This window comes from Dreissena polymorpha, chromosome 2 (assembly GCF_020536995.1).
Source record: "Dreissena polymorpha isolate Duluth1 chromosome 2, UMN_Dpol_1.0, whole genome shotgun sequence".
NCBI classification, from domain to species: domain Eukaryota; kingdom Metazoa; phylum Mollusca; class Bivalvia; order Myida; family Dreissenidae; genus Dreissena; species Dreissena polymorpha.
In genome coordinates, this window is record NC_068356.1 from 14,742,860 (window position 1) to 14,764,578 (window position 21,719).

General features: G+C 33.8%; 1 protein-coding gene across 2 annotated transcripts in view; it reads left to right on the forward strand.

Moving 5' to 3' along the window:
* The first annotated feature begins 285 nt into the window (after positions 1-285).
* LOC127865958 (uncharacterized) overlaps positions 286-21,719 on the forward strand; it is a 38,446-nt gene continuing 17,012 nt past the window's right edge. For both annotated transcript variants that reach the window (XM_052406114.1, XM_052406115.1), the window contains exons 1-36: positions 286-417; positions 611-767; positions 1,050-1,213; positions 1,796-1,943; positions 2,144-2,295; positions 2,574-2,721; positions 2,878-3,044; positions 3,279-3,426; positions 3,614-3,765; positions 3,984-4,071; positions 4,704-4,784; positions 5,537-5,709; positions 6,143-6,299; positions 7,309-7,454; positions 8,035-8,182; positions 8,302-8,474; positions 8,635-8,791; positions 8,896-9,053; positions 9,197-9,347; positions 9,536-9,705; positions 9,978-10,137; positions 10,973-11,109; positions 11,551-11,698; positions 11,917-12,089; positions 12,289-12,439; positions 12,693-12,850; positions 13,112-13,259; positions 13,457-13,620; positions 14,450-14,618; positions 14,830-14,999; positions 18,838-18,988; positions 19,101-19,297; positions 19,405-19,555; positions 19,869-20,047; positions 20,291-20,441; positions 20,675-20,868. In XM_052406114.1, the coding sequence (XP_052262074.1) occupies positions 363-417; positions 611-767; positions 1,050-1,213; positions 1,796-1,943; positions 2,144-2,295; positions 2,574-2,721; positions 2,878-3,044; positions 3,279-3,426; positions 3,614-3,765; positions 3,984-4,071; positions 4,704-4,784; positions 5,537-5,709; positions 6,143-6,299; positions 7,309-7,454; positions 8,035-8,182; positions 8,302-8,474; positions 8,635-8,791; positions 8,896-9,053; positions 9,197-9,347; positions 9,536-9,705; positions 9,978-10,137; positions 10,973-11,109; positions 11,551-11,698; positions 11,917-12,089; positions 12,289-12,439; positions 12,693-12,850; positions 13,112-13,259; positions 13,457-13,620; positions 14,450-14,618; positions 14,830-14,999; positions 18,838-18,988; positions 19,101-19,297; positions 19,405-19,555; positions 19,869-20,047; positions 20,291-20,441; positions 20,675-20,868 (5,494 nt within the window). In that variant the 5' untranslated portion in view covers positions 286-362. The remainder of the gene's footprint in view (positions 418-610; positions 768-1,049; positions 1,214-1,795; positions 1,944-2,143; positions 2,296-2,573; positions 2,722-2,877; positions 3,045-3,278; positions 3,427-3,613; positions 3,766-3,983; positions 4,072-4,703; positions 4,785-5,536; positions 5,710-6,142; positions 6,300-7,308; positions 7,455-8,034; positions 8,183-8,301; positions 8,475-8,634; positions 8,792-8,895; positions 9,054-9,196; positions 9,348-9,535; positions 9,706-9,977; positions 10,138-10,972; positions 11,110-11,550; positions 11,699-11,916; positions 12,090-12,288; positions 12,440-12,692; positions 12,851-13,111; positions 13,260-13,456; positions 13,621-14,449; positions 14,619-14,829; positions 15,000-18,837; positions 18,989-19,100; positions 19,298-19,404; positions 19,556-19,868; positions 20,048-20,290; positions 20,442-20,674; positions 20,869-21,719) is intronic.

Here is a 21,719-nt window from a genome sequence, read left to right on the forward strand (position 1 = left end):
TGTTTAAAACTGGTTGATATGATGTCGAACCCCACAACATACTAGAGATGATCACAAAACCACTAGGGTCAATAATCATTCGGCAACAAATCTTTATATTTACATCTTTAAAAACATGACAACGATAATATTTACACGGAAACAAATAGCAAACTTTACTTCACACAACATGCTGATATCCGCCTTTCAAAATCATAGCGAAGAGGTGGTTCGGCGTTTAATAAACATGTGACTTGTGTTATCAGTCCATCGTGAAATGCTCAAATCCTATTGGTCGAGTGTTTTCATATCGTCCGATATAAAATTAGGATAAGAGGCAGTGTTGCCAACATTGCTCATGATTAAAATGGAATAGCGCAAAGATGCTTGTCAAGCCAACTGTGTTTACCGTACTAGGTTTGTTGCAGTGTTACGCAGGTACGATTATATATTATACATTTCCATTCAGCAGCTAATTAATATCAACTACGGAGTATGTTATATTAATTACTGTTTCAACATTTATGTAAACAGCCTTAAGTTAACTTGCATATATTACAATGTGGGCAAATATTCATAATACAAATATAATTTATTCATGTCTTTGCTGAGCTGATCAATACTATTAAAGTGTCGGCCACTGATATCCGCCTTGTGGGCGACAAGACGCCGTACTCCGGTCGCTTAGAGGTAAAGTACAATGGAAAATGGGGAACAGTCTGTGATGATGATTTCACAGTCAATAGCGCCAAGGTCGTATGCAGAATGCTCGGATTCACGGACACAGAGTAATACAACAAATTAAATTAAATTAAAGAATAAAGCATAAGTTTCATTAAAATATTTATTGACGGGCGAAATTACTACGTGATAAAATTATTTTATTAAACTTATATAACTTTATAACTTGAAAAGTAAAATTAATTGGCACATATTTAAACTTCCCATTAAACAAAATGGTTGCAATTTGGTTTTTAATACAATGTACATTAATGCATGCTTTTTAATAATAAGTTAACTATGCTTTCCAATTTACAAAATTCAAAAATGTATTTATATTTAAATCATAGAACAGCAAAATATATTCAACCATCCGTGTATGGGCCTGGAAACGGGAACATACTTCTGGACAGTTTAAATTGTCTTGGTAATGAAACTGACATTGCGGACTGTTCACACCAGGCCTGGGAAGCAACTGACTGCTCCAACTCAGAAGATATTGGCGTCGATTGCCGTAATATGTTTGACTTTTATTGCATATTGATATATAATAAGTGTGAAGTACAAAATGATTTGAATGTATCGGCCGTGTTTACACTCACTACGAGTGTTTGGTCGTGCACATGTCTTAGCATTACATTAGTATTCATAGTCAGACAACTCGGAAATACGTTTTGAGGGTAAAATGACTTTTTTTTCAAATGGCGTCGTGTCTGTATATCGTTCCGTCAGTTTAATTCATTTAGGCAATGTGTAACTTATAGGATTTTTTGTTCTGATAATATTCCGGAGTTTCGTTAGTCATTCATAAAAAATAATATTATGTAACCCACTCTGTTATTTATACCAGAATTAAATTAATTGTGAAGAATGTTTGAATGTTACTTAGAAACAGGCCTTGACAACTTACACAATTCATGACATCGTCAAGTGGAGAATGACTCACTTAAGAAATAAAAACACATCAGCCCAAATGATGTTTATTTTTCTATCTTGTTAAATAATACGAATTATTTAAAATATCGAATTCCGCTACATGTCTGTTTGATTGTCTTCTATTAAGAAAAAATAGTATACACTTTAAATTACCTTGCAGGGACGCATATGCGCATTGAGCAAGGATCCACGCCGCATGACGGGCAAGTTGAAGTGAACATTACCGGCATTTGGCAACCCCTGTGCGCTGATAATTTTACACAATCTGAAGCAAATGTTATTTGCCGAATGCTGGGATACAGTGCAAAGTAATTTGGCAAATATTATAATAAAATGCTATCTGTAGAAACATAGAAACAATGTTTTCTCACTATAATTATATTACCATAACTATATTTGCTTCTAAACTTCCGTCGCAAATCAGTATATTAGATGTGTTGCGCTTCGCTATAACTATAACAGTGGTATCTGGGATTCAAACTATACGTCTATGTATTTACTGATTTAGTGGATCCTATGTGATGTCTGCAAGGTCGACAGCTGATTTGTCGTCAATTAGTTCAACAGCGTATAATTGCACCGGAAACGAAATCGATATATCCATGTGTCGCAAACGACTAGCCACGTGCTCTGCTTCAACTGTTGCAGCAGTAAATTGTAGTGAGTTGACTTCATTTGATGACATGTGTTTCGATTTACGTTCTTTTTCTATCTACTTTTGAGCTATGCTTTGATGATTCTCACGAACGAATTATCGATCCGAATATTTTATCTTAGCTTCAAATAGAACGAAAACACAAATATAAAAAAATCAAAACATAACGGTTTTTGTAAGATTACAAGAACAAATATGGGTTTATGCCCACTTATAGATTAATCTGTCAGTAAAACGCATATACACGCAGGAAAACTGCATTATTTATGGTCCCTCTGTTTAGCAACCCCAATTCGAATTGTGAATGGTACCAGCCAGCAATCCGGTCGCGTGGAAGTTTTTCACAATGACGCATGGGGAACAGTGTGTGATGACAACTTCGACGACATGGAAGCCAAAGTGATTTGCCGCATGCTCGGATTCGGTACTAGGTTAGAAGAATGGAACATAGTTATATGTTTATCACACTAATATTAAATGACACTGTTTAATGTATTGCCTAGAGATATTCGTTGGTTTCACATTATTCTTTTCACGATGACAATCCTCATAATGCAAGCATATACATTTGTGCATTGTGACTTCAGTAATGCCAAATCCTTGACGGGGGCTTACTACGGCGAAGGACAAGGAAAAATAGTTGTCGATGACATGTATTGTCAAGGTGAGGAAGTCGACATATCCGATTGTAAATCGCGACCCTGGGGTACAAGCAATACCTGTCATCACAGCGAGGATGCAGCTGTCGAATGCAGTATGTCAATCTGAAATAAACCGGTTGTTCAAACGTTTAATGGTGTTTATAAATGTATATACAGTATTTTATGTATAATCCATTGCTTTGTTTCTATTTTAAAACCATCTTTATCGCAATCACACAATTGAATTATTGTTTTTTACGTGTATGAATTGATATCACATTTTAATGAACAAAAACCTTAAATCATTATGGTTTAATAAATTGAGGGTTTTTTGGTACCTTGAGCAGACACGGAACTCCGATTAATAGATGGCCCAACCGAATATTCTGGTCGCCTTGAGTTACGTCAAAAATCGGAGTGGAAAACGGTTTGTTCTAATCACTTTGATAACAAGACGGCGCAGATCGTATGCAACATGCTTGGATTTGAAAGAAGGTAAGCTATTTCATATGTAGACGTTAATGTTGTTAACTTAAATGTTTCCTATGTAACAACAGAAACTATTATGATATTTAAAACGTAAAAGTACATTTACTTAACATTATCATATTATTTCAGCATTACTACAATTTGCATTTTAACACGCCATAAATAAATATTACGTTAATGCTGTCTATTAAAGTAACATCTCTATATACACGGATGGACGTTTTCACGGAAATGGTGCGCCAATGATTAACCATGGATATGCTTGCTCTGGAAACGAAACGGACATCGCCAATTGCAAGCACACCAATGTCAGCTTACCTTGCACTGCAGTCGGCATCAATTGCTGTAGGTCTTAATTTGTATCCAACTCACCTTTTCATTAAATAAAACAAATATTGTCATAAGCGTTTTCTTCGCACAAGTATGGTCGTGGTTTTCAAACGATTGTAAAAATAAACGGTAAAATGTATTTATCGCATGTTTAGCCTTTTGAATGCATTATTCATTCGAGTATATAAGATTATATTAAACGTAATGCAGATTTATTGTGTTTATGTTAATAGATTCCAACACCCCCTTGAGAATTCTGAATGGCACGACAATGTTTAATGGCAGAGTGGAAATATATGAGACACTTACGTCATCCAATGGGTAAAAAGTATTTCTAATAATTTGATTAAGTAAGCATTAGGTCTTAAAAGGCGCGCATTGTAAACATGTAAATAAATAATAATGATATGGTTAAACTCACGGTTGATGGTATTATATAATAAACGCAGAATAAAGCTAATGCAAACAAAAAACTTCATAGAGAAATAAGTGAAGCGTATTTGTTTTATCAGGGTAATAGGTGCAATGTTCGTTGAAACGCGATATTTATGTAACTGATTTAATGTTCAATTGTATAATTAAGAAAAAAAAATACTATGAATATCAAATAAAACATATACACTAAGACTAAAACAAATGACGTTATAACAATTTTCAGTGATAAACACAAAAGAATACAATCGCATGCAAAAAACATTTAATATGTGTATAATAGTTGTATAATTCATATTTTTTAACCAACAAAGGCTATACCCAAATTTCAACTAATTTGACACTCGTTTTTTATTTTAGATTTTTCATATTTGTAAAGATATTTTTCATTCATTTTTCGTTTTCGGTATCACCTATATAAACTTTTAACCATCCTCGAATTCAAAATCTGCTATTTAAACATAAACTCTTAAAGATTGTTGACGAGATAAATCCTAATTCATATTGTTGTCTTATCCAAGTCAATGGAAGGGGTTGTGCTTTGCTACCCTTAAGATTGGAGACGCGGTTGTACTGTGCAAGATGCTGGGATTCCCAACAACGTAAGTATCTGTGAAACGTTTAAAATAATACAATTCAATGGCGATGAAGTGAAATTCTTATACGCATTGGTCGTTAAGAGCTACTTATCAACAACTATTTTATCTGATTGTATCGTGAACGGCTCTTATACTTCACTTAAGCTCTTTTGTTTTATCTCAATGTATTCTCTTCAGTAAAATGCTCAGACAATGTGATACCACTATCTAAAAGGACTTGTTCATGTCATCTTATTCGTTAACTGTATCATCTGTACATTTAAACTTTAGACTTTTGAGTATACTCGAATACATTTTGTGAGAACATGTTCTTTTCTTACGCCCTTCGTACAATATTTCGCTGATACTGATTTAAAGCACAAACGTCAATGAGAACATATGAGATAATTGTCAATATTTGTATCAAACGTTATTCTGCACTCTTAAAACAACACAGTTTTGGTAAGATGTTTGAACAAAACCACCATAAAGGAAACACCGTCTGTTCATAATAAATAACTGATTTATTTTTCTATTACTATTTAATACCGATCCAAACCATGTATAGTTCAGTGCAAACAATATAATGTTGATACATTCCAAAATATTCAACACATTAAAAAATGCTAGCACATGTCGTTTTTGAACAACGACATAGCAAAATTCATTCCTGATTTAACACGAGGTTTACGTGGTATTGACTTCATTTGCTATGTGTCCATTAATACATTTAAGATGTATAAAATGATATTTCATGGAATGTGTCTTGATTCAAGGACACCGACCATTCACGATGCTGTTGACCAATACAAACTCGGTGGCGTGTTTTCCCTACTAAGCGGTCTGGGATGTAACGGTACAGAAACGGACGTATCAGGATGTGTGCCACAACACAAATGGAATGAGGACCCTGTCTGTCCAAACAGTAGACACGCTGCAATCAATTGTGGTGCGCACGTGAAATATATTTTTCATTCTCAATTTTTATCCCATAAAAAATAATTAGCATAACAAGTATACACATTATTAACATAGCGAAGCGGCGAAGTAAAACTACACCACCGTTTAGTGTTTGTGGTCGTGTGTTTACTTTTAACCAAGCCATATCAAAAATGGTTATTAAAACAAATTTAAGCTTCTTACGTGTTAGCATTTTTCCGCAGCTTTGGTTCTGCGTTAAGCTGAAATGAGTCACAAAGTATTTCAAAAACATGCGATGCATAAATATACACGTAGATGCATGTTAGGCGCGGATAAAAATCTATTCGTGCTAGATAGTTCGCTTTTTATCATTTCTGGCCATGCAATACATGTTTTATGTTATATTATACATGTTATATTAAAACCTACCAGATGGTTTCCATAGTAAATTGTCTTCACAGCTCCAAATTCCACACTACGTCTGTATAATGGGACATCCATTAAATCTGGGCGTGTAGAAGTCTTGTATAACGGATCATGGATAAGAGTCTGTCGGCACAGTGAGATGGACAGAGGAGAGATTGATCTTATTTGCAGACAATTGGGTTTCAACCAAAGGCTTGTATTTTTTAATTTATAGTTATTACGAATTCTTGTAATAGTTTACACAATTTCATATATTTTATTGTATAGTTGTGTTTTCCTTCATAACTATCATAAAAACATGCGGTAAATGAAAATTCAATAAAATTAAAGGAAAATAAGATACCCATTATGAAATTCTGTAAAGTGGTTTGAATGAGATACGTAAGTTTTCGTGATGTTTGACAGTCACACGATTTGCTAATACAAAAACAAAGCGACAGCACGAATTGTGCAGGAATTGTTATTTACAGAGGATCAATTTAGACTCAAAGTATTTCACTCTGGATATAATGTTATCTTTGTCAATTTAGGAGTAAGTAATAAAGTAGTTTATAGTGTAAACGTAAGGCCACATACTTCCGCGTTCGCGAACCATTTATTTTTCACAAAATGTGTATGAAAACAAAACCATCTCGAATTGAGAACATTACAAGTATTAATATGGTCACTCACTTCCCATCGAAAACTTGTTTTGGTTTGGAAATAATTAATAAAGCATGAATTGAAACGTACAAAAACAATTTATTTCTCTCCAAAACCGATTTGTGCCATACTATTCGCAGATGAAACTCTTATGAGGTAATACAAATACGTACAGTTTATTTTTTACAAATATGACGTCGATGCCTTAACTACTCTGAGACTACGCATAAATATGATTATGGTTGCATATAACATGGGTAATATATTCTGATCTCTCTTGATTGTGTTGCTATTAATCTTGTAAAAAAAAACCTGTTCGCAAACACTTTTGAAAATTGTATATTTTTCATCCTATGCGGTTCGAACCAATTACGCGCAATATCCTCTTCATATGGAGATTGTGCAGTGCAGTTTACATAATTGCTTTCGTGAAAATTGTGGAAATGTTATGAAATGTTTAGGAGTTTTCGAGAAATTGTGTCAAATGTTCATGATAAATGTCCAGTTATAGACATCTTGCAGGATTATATTTCATACATAATGTTGTCATTTTCCACAGCGGGTACCAAATCGTGCCTAGTACATATGGCTCACAACAAGGAATAGGTTTGTTAGAATGCAGAGGAACCGAAAGTGACATTTCCGACTGCAGATCTAAAAATTGGGGTGTAATGTCAAATTGTACTCCGGAAACAATCGCTTGCAGTGAGTTTATATCGTTAAAACCCTGTCGTGATACTGTATTTTAGAACATAGCAGTGGGCTTACTTACACCGATGTCATGAAAAGCATATAAGCTCATACATACTAGACATTTTATGGCCAAAATGTACAAGTACTTTAAGTGATGTATAAGAGCCTATATCTATACAATACAATGTTTTAATACAAACATGTTGTTTTATCCAATACTTCAAAAGGAGGCATTCGGTATTCATATATGCACTTTTTATTCTTAATGTCGTTTTTTTGTAGAACGTTGCTCAAAACAGTGTTATGTCTTGTATGTAAAAAACAACATTTTCATAAGCACGTGTTACTGTACACATCAATGGATGTATATGGCCCTTATTTAACTTGGGTCATGTGTAACGCAAACATGAAAAATCAATTGAGATGAAACTATATAAATAAATATATCTCCATTTGTATATATTAACAAATTTTGGTTGTGGCATCAGCGTTTATGGCTCCAGTGTCCATTTTACAAGTTCTAGTTTGTAAATCAGTTATGGAAAAGAGAAGTCCGCGTATGTGTCTAGCGGTAAATGTAATTATTATACAGACAGCAGCGTGCGCCTGGTGAACGGAAGCAGTGCACGCTCGGGAAGGGTCGAAGTCCTTCATCGGGGAAAATGGGGAACTATTTGCTCTGACGGTTTTAACATTTCGGATGCAAATGTTGTATGCAGAAAGGCCGGGATAAGACTTTGGTAAATATGAACGTGATTTAATACCGATCACGCTGGGGATATTGAAATGGCATGTAATATGCTCATTACATACATGTATGTACACAAATTAAGTTTTATTATTGTTGTTTTGTCCACAGGAACGCTTCAGTTTTGCTGAATTCTCCTTTCGGACGCGGTGTGTATGATCAAATTCTTGATAATGTTTCTTGCAAAGGCGATGAATCCGATCTTTCCGAATGTAAGTCAAGCCCTTGGAATGTCACGCACTGTGGTAACGGAAATGTTGCAACGGTGGACTGTAGAGTGCAAGGTGTGTATTGCATATTATAAAAAGTTCACAACTTCATTGTTAAATTTATAATTCTTTGAATCCCAAAATCAAATCATATGAATACGCTCAAACTGAGTTAGATGTTTTGTGTATGCATGGTTATCTCTGTTTAAAAATAAACAGTCAATTTCTGTAATAGACACACCTATGAGGTTATTTGGAGGTACCACACAACATTCCGGAAGAGTAGATATATTCTACGAAGGCAACTGGATGTCATATTGTCGCGAGTATTCATCACAGACGCAAGCTAACCTTGAAATACTATGTCAACAACTCGGATACAATATCTCAAGGTAATTTCGTTATGTTATTAAAGTGTTTAATTTGTTAATTTATGAAGGCGCATATATTTAATAGTACAAGAGTTGTAATGTGTCAATGAAAACTTCAATTCTAGTGACGCCAGATACCTGACCGATGTGTATGCTTATAATGGAATGAGTCTGTTTCATGATTTATCATGTCAAGGAAATGAGAGCGACATATCACTGTGCCCTTCGTCGGATTGGGGCAGTTATTCCTGTTCATCATCATATTATACTGCAATTGATTGTTGTAAGTATGTTTAGACAAAGTCTATTTAATATTAACACTGGGCGGTTGTAAAATGCACATCATACTTAATGCAATAAATAGTCTCAAAATGTGTTTGCATTAAAAATCATATTGAGGTATTTTGTCTATCCGTGATTTTGTAGTATCTCCAATACAACTTAATGGCGGTTGGACCGATTACATGGGTTATGTTCAAATAACAAATAAACGCGTCACTAGCAGCGTTTGTACCGACAACTTGACTGCAGAAATGCAAACAGTATTTTGCAATATGCTGGACTACAATTTTTCCAGGTAACATTTCCATTACGTCATTTGAGAGGCAACTTGTAAGTGGAACCAAATATATTGCAACCATGTTATATTGCATATTTTGCTGCGCATTGTTTGATTTTTGTATTTATTAATAAATCTTCAAATGGACGTGTCAATTGCTTAATGAGGTAATCTTTATTTAGTTAAATAGTCTTTCTTTCATAAAGGAATCACGTCCTGGTAGATCAAGAACACTTTCGGCCAGGTTTTATCTATAACAATAACTTAGTGAACGATATTCAATGTTCTGGCGATGAAAAGGACTTTCAGCAGTGTAGAGCTTCAAATTGGAATCTAACACAGTGCAAAAGCGGAAACCCAGCTTACGTTCGATGCAGTAAGTCAGTTCAATAGAGTGCTCTAAATAAATCCAAGTTGAAAAGTATTATAACGCTGTCTCCGTAAACTGAGGCTCTCCTGCCTTTCATAGCTGAAGTATATTGTGCCCATCGTTCCTTTATTTACGTTCAGTTAATTTACATTTATTGAGTATATTCACTGCTTAAATGTTATCATATTATGGTAATCTATCATAGAAAAAGAACTTTATTTTTCAATTTATTTGATTATTACATATTTCCTAACATTGCCTAAATTTTATCCTTTCAGACTCTCCTGTAAGACTTACAAATACAACGAATATTTATACTGGAATCGTTGAAATATACCAAAATTCGTCTTGGATAAATGTTTGTTTCGATAACGGCATTGCGGAACAAAACACTAACAATGCACATGTCGTGTGTCTAATGTTAGGATTTAGTAACAGGTAATCTCTTACTTATAAACATTACTAAAAAATATCTTACATGTCAATAGCAATAACTTACCAATGAATACTCTTCTAAAATTCTTTTACATTTATCGCCTGTGGGCTTATGCAGTCAAAATCTCGCTTTCATATAAAAAATGAATACAAACTTACTTATAACGTTCACTTGATATTAAAAACGACAACAGTTACTGTTCAAATATAACACTTAAATGGACCTTTTCACGTTTTGGTAAATTGACAAAATTAAAACGAAATTGTTTCAGATTCGCAAATTTTCTTTGTAGTTATGATATTTGAGAGGAAACAGTACTATTGAACATTTAATATTCTCCAAAATATCCATTATATGCATCTTTTACGATTTAAAAACCTGAAAAGTATAAAACGTTGGAACGCGAAACGATCGAATAATTTGGAGAGTTATGTTTTTGTCGTTATATTGTGTGACACTACGAGTACAGCTTTTATAAAGTATACAATACATCACTCATTGTATCAGCACTGATGGCCGAGTGGTCTAAGCGTTAGACTTTTACTTCAGGGGTGAGTGATTCGAGCCCAATTTATGGTTACATTTTTTCTTTCTTTAATTTTATGATTGTTTTTTACTGGAGCTTTTAATATCCAATGTTACATTTATCAATATAAAGCATTTCATAACAAACTTCAATATCTGCCAAAATCTGTGAAAAGGTCCATTTTAGTAAAATGGTTCACTACATGAGACTGAATCATCCGGATCAAGATTCATATAGCTATCAAACAACATTCATATTCTATAAATTTCGAATTTGTTCTGATTGTGTATAATATATATATATTATTTTAGTTTATCGAATGTAACTTTTGTTACACCACACAACACACATTCTTTGTCAATGAACTGCTTCGGGTCAGAAGTTGACATAGCTAGGTGCAGAAATGTGACCATTAGACCGTGTTCGCGCATCATTGCAGTGACCTGCCGTAAGTACTCGTACTGTGAGATCAAACAATTACCTTCAATTAATGTATATGTGTAGCTTATTTAAAATAGAGGTAGCAAATACCGTACGAATTACTAGTACGGAGACGTATTTTGATGAGGAGTGAGCAAAAATATCTAACACTGACAAATAAAGTTTTAAATGCTTTGAATGTGAGAACTGAAATCTGAATGTATATACCTTAAAGATGAAAACAATCTTTAATTGTGTTAACATTCGTCATAATTAAGTATGCTATTTAACTGTATAATATAATGTTTTTACGAATGAGTTATTATGTTGCTCTTCGTAAATATCTTTGTTATATAGATGTTCGAAGAGATGTACGCGGTAAATTAAAACATAAATAATATCTGTGTACACTCACTGTTACTTTGTATTCGATTTCCATTTCACGAGACGATTTTTTATATATTTTTAGCCACTGACATGTCTCTCGTGAATGGAAGAACTAAATACATGGGCACGCTAACAGTGAGAACTGGTTCAAGATCAAATCCAATTCTAGGGTTTGCAGACTCCAACACCATAAAGACGGTTTGTAGATTACTGGGCTACAATTTCACACGGTAAATGAATGTTATTTTATTAACTTCTTCATAATATTTGTATTACTAGTTAACAATTCATTCATACTGTATTATGATCATAATAATAATAATAATAATAATAATACTAATAATAATAATAATAATAATAATAGTAATAATAATAATAATTGTATATCATGTTAAATATTGTAGAATAATGTATAGAATAATGTGTAGAAACGTATCTGAAATTCCAGCGATATTAATCAAAACCCAGCTAAAGACTTCCTTCGAAATAAATTTATGAATGAAGATATATATTCGGTCGTAAGTAAATTGAGATGTCATGGAAATGAAACTGACATTGCTGAGTGTACAGAGAGCACAGTGGATGCAAAATCTTATCAAATGGATTTAGGAATTAACTGCCGTATGCTCTTTTTTGCTTTCTTCAGTTTTATCGTATGATAATTTATATATTATAGTTGTCAAATCGCATTAAGAAATTATATTTGTTCGTTCACGCTTTTAGATTCGTTACGAGACGTTCAGTGCATGTATTGTATATGATAAATGCAATTTACTAATCGTGAATCACAATTGGCATAAGTGTGAAATGTTAAATGCAGAAACAGCAATCCAGTTGACAGACGGCGAACCGTACATCCATGGTGTATTAAACGTAAAGGTGCAGCAAACCTGGTACACCACATGCTCCGAGGGCTTTGAAATAGAGGATGCATACGTGGTCTGTCGTATGTTGGGGCATAAACATGTTCAGTATGTTGTGTTCTGTTTTTTTATGTTTTTAGTGATGATCAACCGTTTTATTTTAAAGGCGGTAAATACCAAAATTTGTTTAATTTAGACGCACTTCCGCGGTTCATTAAATAAAATTGTATGTGCTTTAACATTTGAATTAGTTTACAATTGGTGTATTTATGATAAACGAACACCATACCAAATGTTGATGTAGTATGTTGCTTGTGAAGTTATACACTTAAATTGACATGCGTAAGTATCTTTTCACAAGAAACGCTGTGAATTCGAATTCGTCCGTTGTTGGCAACGAGACTTCCTTCAACGGCCACTTGCAATGTCGAGGCGACGAAGTTGACATCTCGCAGTGTAGAGGATACACTGAGGTCCCATACAATTGTACAAGCGCTCAAGGTGTTAAGATAGACTGCGGTAAGTGAAGGTGTGCGGTGTCCACGACTTTTGTAATCGAAAGAGTTTAAAGAAATGAGTCGATTTCAACGAAAATTTTATATTTATACAATATCTTATACTTTAAGCTGTATGTTTTGTAGTATTATGTATGACTTTTTATGCGATGTTTTTTTAAATTCTGAGCTTAAGTTATTCTAAAAATTGAGAGTTTACACTTTGATATATTAAAAAGAGGTATGTGCAGCTTATTATAAGAATTATCTACATTTGCAAAAACAGTGGCGCAAGTAAAGCTTCGAGATGGGCTTTCTGAGAGCCAAGGATGGGTTGAAGTTTTCTACAACGGTACAAACGCGTCAATTTGTCCACCAGCGGATGTGTACAATGTGGGAACAGTCATTTGTCGCTCGGCAGGATTTAAATATACGTATACATATTTCAATATATACTGAACTAAACATTAAATGAGCTGCCTGTACATGGATAAAAGCCTTTACTGACTGGAATGATTATTAGTATCTCGCATTTTACATTTTTGTTGACGATTTATTGATTTTAACTCTTAGTAAAAGTTATAGTTCTTACGAAACTAAGTTAGTATGCATCTTTTCTATGTTTAAATAGATATGGAAACCCAGTTAACTTCCAGAACAGGTATAAGACTTCCACTAATTTCACTATAGTCAATCTGCGCTGTACTGGCTTTGAAAAGTCTATTACTGAATGCGATTCTGATCCGTGGATGAGTACAACATGTAACGCAGCATATCCGTTAGAGATTGAATGCAGTAAGTATAATTATGCACTCTTTAATTTATTATGCAAATTTCGAATAATTTGATAATAACATAAACGTTATGTAGTGTTTTTTTTAAGAATATGCGGTTTGGTAACGATGTGACTTAAGTTAGACATCTTTAAAAGAATGTTATAAAACAATTATAATGTATACGTTTTGTATTATTATACATTAAGATTAAAGCTTGTCCTTCTTTTATTATCGTCAATCATTCGACAGTGCTAGAATCGAATATCGACGAACAAATGTATTTGCGTTCGCGCGTTAGAGTATGATATATTGATCAACACTGGCATGAACATCTTATTCGCATATTTGGCTCAGTGGTGCTACTCCAGCAGTATCAGTAGTATACATACGATTGTAATATAATGCAAATAACATTTTCACCAAGGTAGTATTTTTTACACATATCTATGGCCAAAATATCGTTTACATCATATACACATACTTGAATACGAACAAACAGAAAATTTAGTCAATTTTCAATATTGAACTAGACAACAAAAAATAATACCTTTTGTAGGTTCTAAACATAGTACTTCAAACATCCGTCATAAATGTCAACACTATGTATTATCTTGATATAGAATCGGCTGCTCTTTCCAGCAAATTTGAACGGAATATTCATGAGCGCCATGTTCAACCTATCGTATGAAACTAGTATTTCGTTACCAGCGTTCGTTGTGTAGTAAAAATGCGTTAAGCACTTGTTTCATGTGTGATATTATCTCATAGTTTTTAGATGTAATATATGGTGCATTTGTTTTTAAAACGTTGATAAAATAAAAGCATACATGTATATTGCTTTATTGCAGAATCGCGCATCACTCTGGAACCTGGAGTGAACACGTACTTTGGGTGGATTAGGGTTTATTTCCTTGATCCTGACTTCTATAGTACACAGTTTGCTTCCGTTTGTGCGGAAGGGTTTGGTCAAGATGAGGCAAAAGTGATGTGTAACGAAATCGGTGCTCCGACTAGAAGGTGAGCAAATGATAAGGTCAAAATAGGATTTTAAAGTTATCATGAATGATAGAAATATCCTTCAGTGTATATTAAGCGTTACATAGTATCATGTAATGCTTGACTATAAGCGATCAATTGCTGAACTGTAGAACACTATAACATTCACTTAAAAACGCATTTCAAAACAATATTTCTTGCCACTTTTTTGTATAGTGTATTTTTTTCACAGCAATGCAGCCGTTATAAAGAATAACAAATATGGTTCGCACTACAATTTCGTAATCGAACATTTAAATTGCACTGGGGAAGAACTGGATGTCCAAGAATGCGGGTCGGAGCCCTGGACTGAAAGTCACCCTTTGTGTAAGGCCGGTGACACAACTGTAACAATAAATTGCCGTACGTAACATTTTGAAAACTATTCTACATTTTTCATAATGAACAATTAAAGTTCTAAATATAAATGACAAAGGGATTATTTGATGTAAACTCTATATATCTTTTTTCGGCCTTGAAAACGATGTATATATTTGTTGTTGCCATATATAACCAGCTGATTCTCTTGTGTACAGTAATGTAAATTCAATACTTCAAGATATTTATTTATTCTTAATTATCATAAGATTTAAAAATGTATACCCAACTTGGTGATTTTATTTTAACGAGAGATTTAAACGCAGGAATAGGTCAAACATCATATCGGGTAGATGATTTAAATCTCGACGGCTATGTTTATATTCCTGAGTCTGATTTACCTATTGATATTTTACCGCAACGGACATACGGGTATTATGCTTTGTAAAGAAAAAAGTGTTTTTATTGCTAATAGGCGTTTAGAACCAGGCCTTTATAAATGTTATAATTTCTGATGAAATATTGTCGGTGCAAGTACCGTTGACAATGTGATCGTAAATTACAATATGTACACGCGTATAAACACTATAATGTACTTTATTTGCCTGAATTTTCTTATCACTGTCCGATTGAATTTACTTTACTTTGTGATACATGTATACCAACAAATCAACGGCACAGATTTATAAAGATAAATTGGGAAAAAAATAATAGAGATATTTTAAATTGTATTCCAGAAGATGAAATATACATTTGCGATGAAATAACACATAAATTGCTATCGGACCGTGACAATATTGATAACTGTAACTATTTTTAAAATCTCTTTTCAGCCTAACGGTAAAACTTTACACAAAGGCAGGTGTGACGAAATCGTTGTGGTTTAACGAGGAATGTAGACTAAACAAAACGAGTTTTATGAATGTAAAATAATTTATAAACGTTATTCTTGTGACGCTAACACGATAAGATTTCTACATTCCAGAAATAAATTTTCCGCGTTATAAGGGAGACAAAACGTACATATTTCAAAAAAGAAAGTCATATATTAGCTAAGCTGAGCAATACTAATTCCAAAACTAATGGGTAATATATAAATAAATATTAAAAGAAAATGTTCTAAACAGTAATGATATCAACATGGATCATTTTTAACCGTTTTAAACAATCATCGGATACTGCACATAGCAGTACATGTAATACAAACGAGTTAGTTGCCTTTTATTGAAACGCTCAATTGTGCATTTAATGTAGAAGATGTAAGAAACACGATATATAGCATAAAGCAATTGCTATTGATATCAATGATTGTATCTCACCATACCTTATTAAAAAACATTATTTTGATCGTGGTATTTATGCATATTCTTGGCGTAAAGTTGCAATGATACTAATTTTTAAAAAAAAAACAGTGATCAGAAAACGCCTTCCACGTATAAAGGAATCACACTTGTTAATATAATTTCTAAAATAATATAATTTCTACGAATCAGAATCAATTGCTGAAAAAAATATATTTAATCCTTTACAATTCGGTTTTAGAGACAAACGAAGTACGACCGATTGTATCTTTATCTTAGCATTATAAAAAATGTTCTTTTGCAGAAAAATAAGTTATTTTATGCTTCATACAATCGGTCGACTTTGTTTGTGATGATTATCAATGCGTTATGAAAATGATTATGAAAATGCGTTTGATACAGTACTCCACGAAGCATTATGGATAAAATTATTTCAATCAGGTCTAAGTTCCAAAATGATAACAATGTTGGAAGAGTATGCGAATGTTCAGTTATGTATAAAAAAAAACATACATGATATGACAAAACCGACTTCTTTGATGTCTCTCATGGTGTAAAATAACTTGAACCCCTGTCGGCATTATTTTTTTTATATTGTTTATAAATGATAAATTTGATTTATGTTCAACATTTTACAAATGACGATTAGTATTTGCTATCTGTTTTTATGCTGTTATTTGCGGATGATTTTGTATTATTTTCTTCTAACCAAGTAAGCCTTCTGGTCCAACTTAACATCGTATACCTTTATTCTTGTAAATGAGGTCTTAAAATTAATGTTAATAAAACGAAAATATGCATATCTGAAAAACGAAAAAGCAGCTGCAAGTACATATCAATAACGAGTGCCTGAAATTGTCGACAGTTTTGTATATCTGGGTATCAAATTCCTCTACACGGGAAATATGTCTTATACTGTAAACATATTAAATGAACACGCACGTAGAGCATATCATCATCTTGTAACTATTAATGACCGTGTTAAATTAGATGCCAAACCAAACTAGCTCTATTTGATTCATTAGTATCACCAATCATACTGTATGATTCTGAAGTCTGTGGCATATGTGATAACTATAATATTGATACATTACATCACGCATTTTGCAACAATCTTCTTTGTGTAAAACTTTCTACTTTTAACAATGCCGTTCTTAGTTAATTGGATAGATTTCCTTTAGGTGTTTTATGTACACTTAGAGCTTTGCATTATTTGGTGAAAGTTGTAAATAACCAAATTTCATTATCATAACGTATACCAAGTTTTTATAGAACAGATGAATGTTATAACCAATTTCGACTGTACGAAAAATAATCTGTGGTGTCATGCTTTGAAATCAATTTTAGACAATCTTGATTTGGACTATTTACTTTATACATCTGCTTTCACGTGCGACATTGCTTATACGTGGTAAACCAAAGAATAAAAATCACTTTGCTCAAGAGTGGAGCGATACTTTAGAATTGGAATTTTACCTTAAATTAACAAGACACCGTCGGAGACGGGTGATGCTCACCAAATTTTTTTTGTCACAACATTGCGCTATATATTCAGATAAAGGGGGACGACTTGAGGACACAGTAGTTGGGGGACAAGATTTTTTTATAGAAATTTTCAAAGGTCCATTACCCTGTGAAAAATCATCCGACCAGAACCCGCTGATAATATGCACACCTCTTGGTAGTGAAGCTTCCCATAAAGTTTCATTGAATTCCGGTAATTAGTTGCTGAGAAATAGCCCGGACAAGAATTGCACTATATGTACAGTTAATGGAAAATTTCAAAGGGCCATAACTCTGCGAAAAATCATCCGACCAGAACTCGCTGATAATATGCACAACTCCTCTTGGTAGTGAAGCTTCCCATAAAGTTTCATTGAATTTCGGTCATTAGTTGCTGAGAAATAGCCCGGACAAAAATTGTGCACGGACGGACACACGGACGGACGGGCAGACGAAGTGGCGACTATATGCTATATAGCTATAAATTTTGGGGGAGCAATAAAAGTCCAGAATCCAAATGAACCAATTTTGATTAAGTTCTGATTGTTTTGAAATAGACGTTGGCAGATATAGTAGGTTGTCCCGAGCAGAACGCAAGTGTAAACTATGTAACCAGTATTTTGTAAAATCCCAATATCGCTCTTTATTATATTGACTATTGTCTATAACGAATTCCGTTAAAAAAAATATATCCGCACAGCATGGCCTACCATAAGTAATTACATATCATTGATGTATTGTACTAATGCTCTTAAGGTAAATAACATGGCATCATTTTTTGTCAAACTGTTCAAACTTAGAGTTGAGAATTTAAATCGCCTAGCTGTTGTACAATTGCATGCTAACAAACATAATCGTAATTAATAGTTACACATAGATCTAGAATTTGTTATGATTGACATATTTGCTCATCTTTAAACTGTATTGTTGTATAAGTCCCTGTCTTATTCATATTTCTTTTCTATGTATGTACTTGGCCAACGCAGAATGCCGGATTGCCAATAAACGTAGAAACTTGAAACTTGCTATTAGTAATACAAATATGTATATAAACATTATAATATCAAATATACTTTTAGAATCCCAGACAAACGTAAGTTTGAAGGGTCCTGATTCTGTCAGCGGTCTAGTGGAGATATACTTTGAGGGACAGCGGTATACAATGTGTGGCGGTACATTTGGTGTACGAGAGGCAGCTGTAGTGTGCCAGAGTCTTGGATTCAAAGTGGGGTTTGTCCTTAACCGTTATAGACGTATTTTTCTGCATATTGTGATGGCTTACAAGAGGCGTGGTATTGTTTAAATAAAATAACGTTATTTAATAATATATTTTGATTTGTAGGATCCCAAGCGTTATTTTAAGCACACAGAGTGCCTTGGTTTATCAAATGGACTGCGGTGGCCACGAAACAGATATATCTCAATGCGAGTTTACAACTCGCCCATGGGGATACAACCGCTATCCATGGACTCCTGGAGAATGTTCACAGTACTCAGATTACACAAATTACAATATACGTGCTGGAGTGAAATGCAGCAGTAAGTAATAAGTCGCTCTTATAGTGCTTTTTAATAAAATGGTTAACACCAAGATTATTTTCGAAATGAAGCCAGCTAGCTTCAAGTGTATTTCGTTTATAATTCAGACCAGAGAGTGAGGTTGGTCAGTGACGTAAATGACTATCAGGGTCGTGTGGAGTTCCAGTACCTAGGCGTTTGGGGAACCGTATGCTTTGATAGGTTCACCCAAAATGACGCAACGGTTATTTGCAACTCGGGTGGATATTCAGGTCCAAGGTATATAATTAGAAGTAAATATTGAGATCAAGAACTAATGACAACACATGTAAATGTGCTACAGAAGTACTCAAGTGTGGCATAATGTTATCACAAGCATGTTAAATGACTAAAAATCGGTTTAAAAGCACCGTGCATGTATTTCTTATATTGACGTTCTGGTATGTGCATATTGTTTTTAATAAGATTTTGCAAATTAAGAAAATGAAATATGTATAACCCCATCCCCGCGCTTCATCACTGTTATACACAAGTTTGCAATTACTCGCAACAATACCCAATAAATTCAAATATGGATGATGTTTTCACATAGATCAGGCAACATAACCATCCATAATTCTACAAAATATGACAGCGGTTCTGGTTCGCTGATAATAGACGAGTTGAAGTGCAAAGGAAACGAATCGGATCTGGATGAATGTGCATCGTACCCATGGACAAAAAATGCGACGAATTGTCCATTGCTTGAACGAGATGTTGGAGTTAATTGTCGTAAGTACAATGATTTTCGAATTCCTCTTTATATGAATGAATTGCTCGTGTAAGAGGGAACACAAATCTTTAATACACAAAATGGAACAATATTTGGACGTTGCAGAACATGTACCTAGTCTGGGTGTAACAATTATTTATTGTGTTTCTGAATTTCTGTCTAAGTTTCCTTAATGTAAATTGCCAAATATTAAACATAAGGTTATAACTATCATACTATTTCCGATCTCGCATATGTTACAGGTCCTGAAACCCCGCTCAGACTTGTTGGTGGTAATACGTATTCTGGTATTATTGAAATCGAATACAACAATACATGGGGGACGATTTGTGACAGAGAATTTGATGACAACGATGCTAAGGTCATATGCAGAATGAAAGGATATAACACTGAGTAAAATCTATGTTTCATATATTTAACTGTGTATATATATACATACATGTAGAGATAAACAATGTTTTATTTTGTCTAAAAAATGTATTAACAAGTTAACAATTTATCCATGTTGGCATTTACGTGCGTTTACATGCGTGTGAATTGTTATGCTTGTGTATCAACCCACTCCTTAACCGATTGTGTATATGCCGACTACAATAATTATCGTTGTGACATTATCAAACTTCCAGGAGTCTCATTGTCCTTAGAAACGGGTTCTATGGGCATGGAAACGGTAGCGTTTTCATTTCAAATCTAGCATGCAAAGGGACAGAACCAGATATTTCTGAATGCGCGGTCGGTAATCGAACTTCGGACGAAAAGGCTAGATGGGGAAACCCTAGCGAATTGTGCTCACACGTGAACGACGTCGCGATTCAATGCAGTAAGTTATTCGTTAATGAAACAATGGGAACTTATCAAAATACTGAATATTTATATCTATAATTATAACACAGTACGCGCAAAAAAACACGCAAACAAAGACGAAAATCTAAGTTATTGTGCAATAATTAATTGAGGAGATATCCCCACTAAGAACGCGCTAAAAAATAACTCCAGTGTGAAAATTGCAAACATTTTTCAACTGAAGTCAAGCGCTGAATTACAGTGAACAAAGGCAGTGGTACTTCGCATGCTTGAATAGCTCTTGCACAATCAAGATAAGCATCCAAAATATAAATCCAAAATATGAAGACGCTTTTTAAACAGGTGGTGTGCTGTGATTCAAGCCACTCCGCTGATGTAGTAGATAACTTGAAGGTTCATTTTCTTCGTTGTTGCTGCCTGTGCATTGATACAATTATACAATATTCACGTCAAACACTGTTTTACAGCTCGCTACGAACAGTTAACATGTATATCTATTAAATTTATGTATCCATTTGCCTGTTTTTGAATGTACAAGTTATTACGTTTTTTATGTATTGGTCTGTGAGTAAAATCAATCGACGGAACAACGTAACTTACAATTATGGGTGGAGCTTTGTACGAAATAAAACGTAGCATATTTGGGTAAATAGTCAGTTTGAGCCGTGTAAGAATCGAAATAATACTTTTCGATTAAAGTGTGTTGTCGCATAACCCACGGCAGAAAATTGAGCAGGTATCATATTACTTGTACTTCGCACTTCTGATTTAACCTCTACGCATCTAAACTTCCGTCCGTGGGTTATTTGACAACGACCAGTGACATCCAAGTATCATTTCTTAAATGTATGATTGTTTTGTACAGAA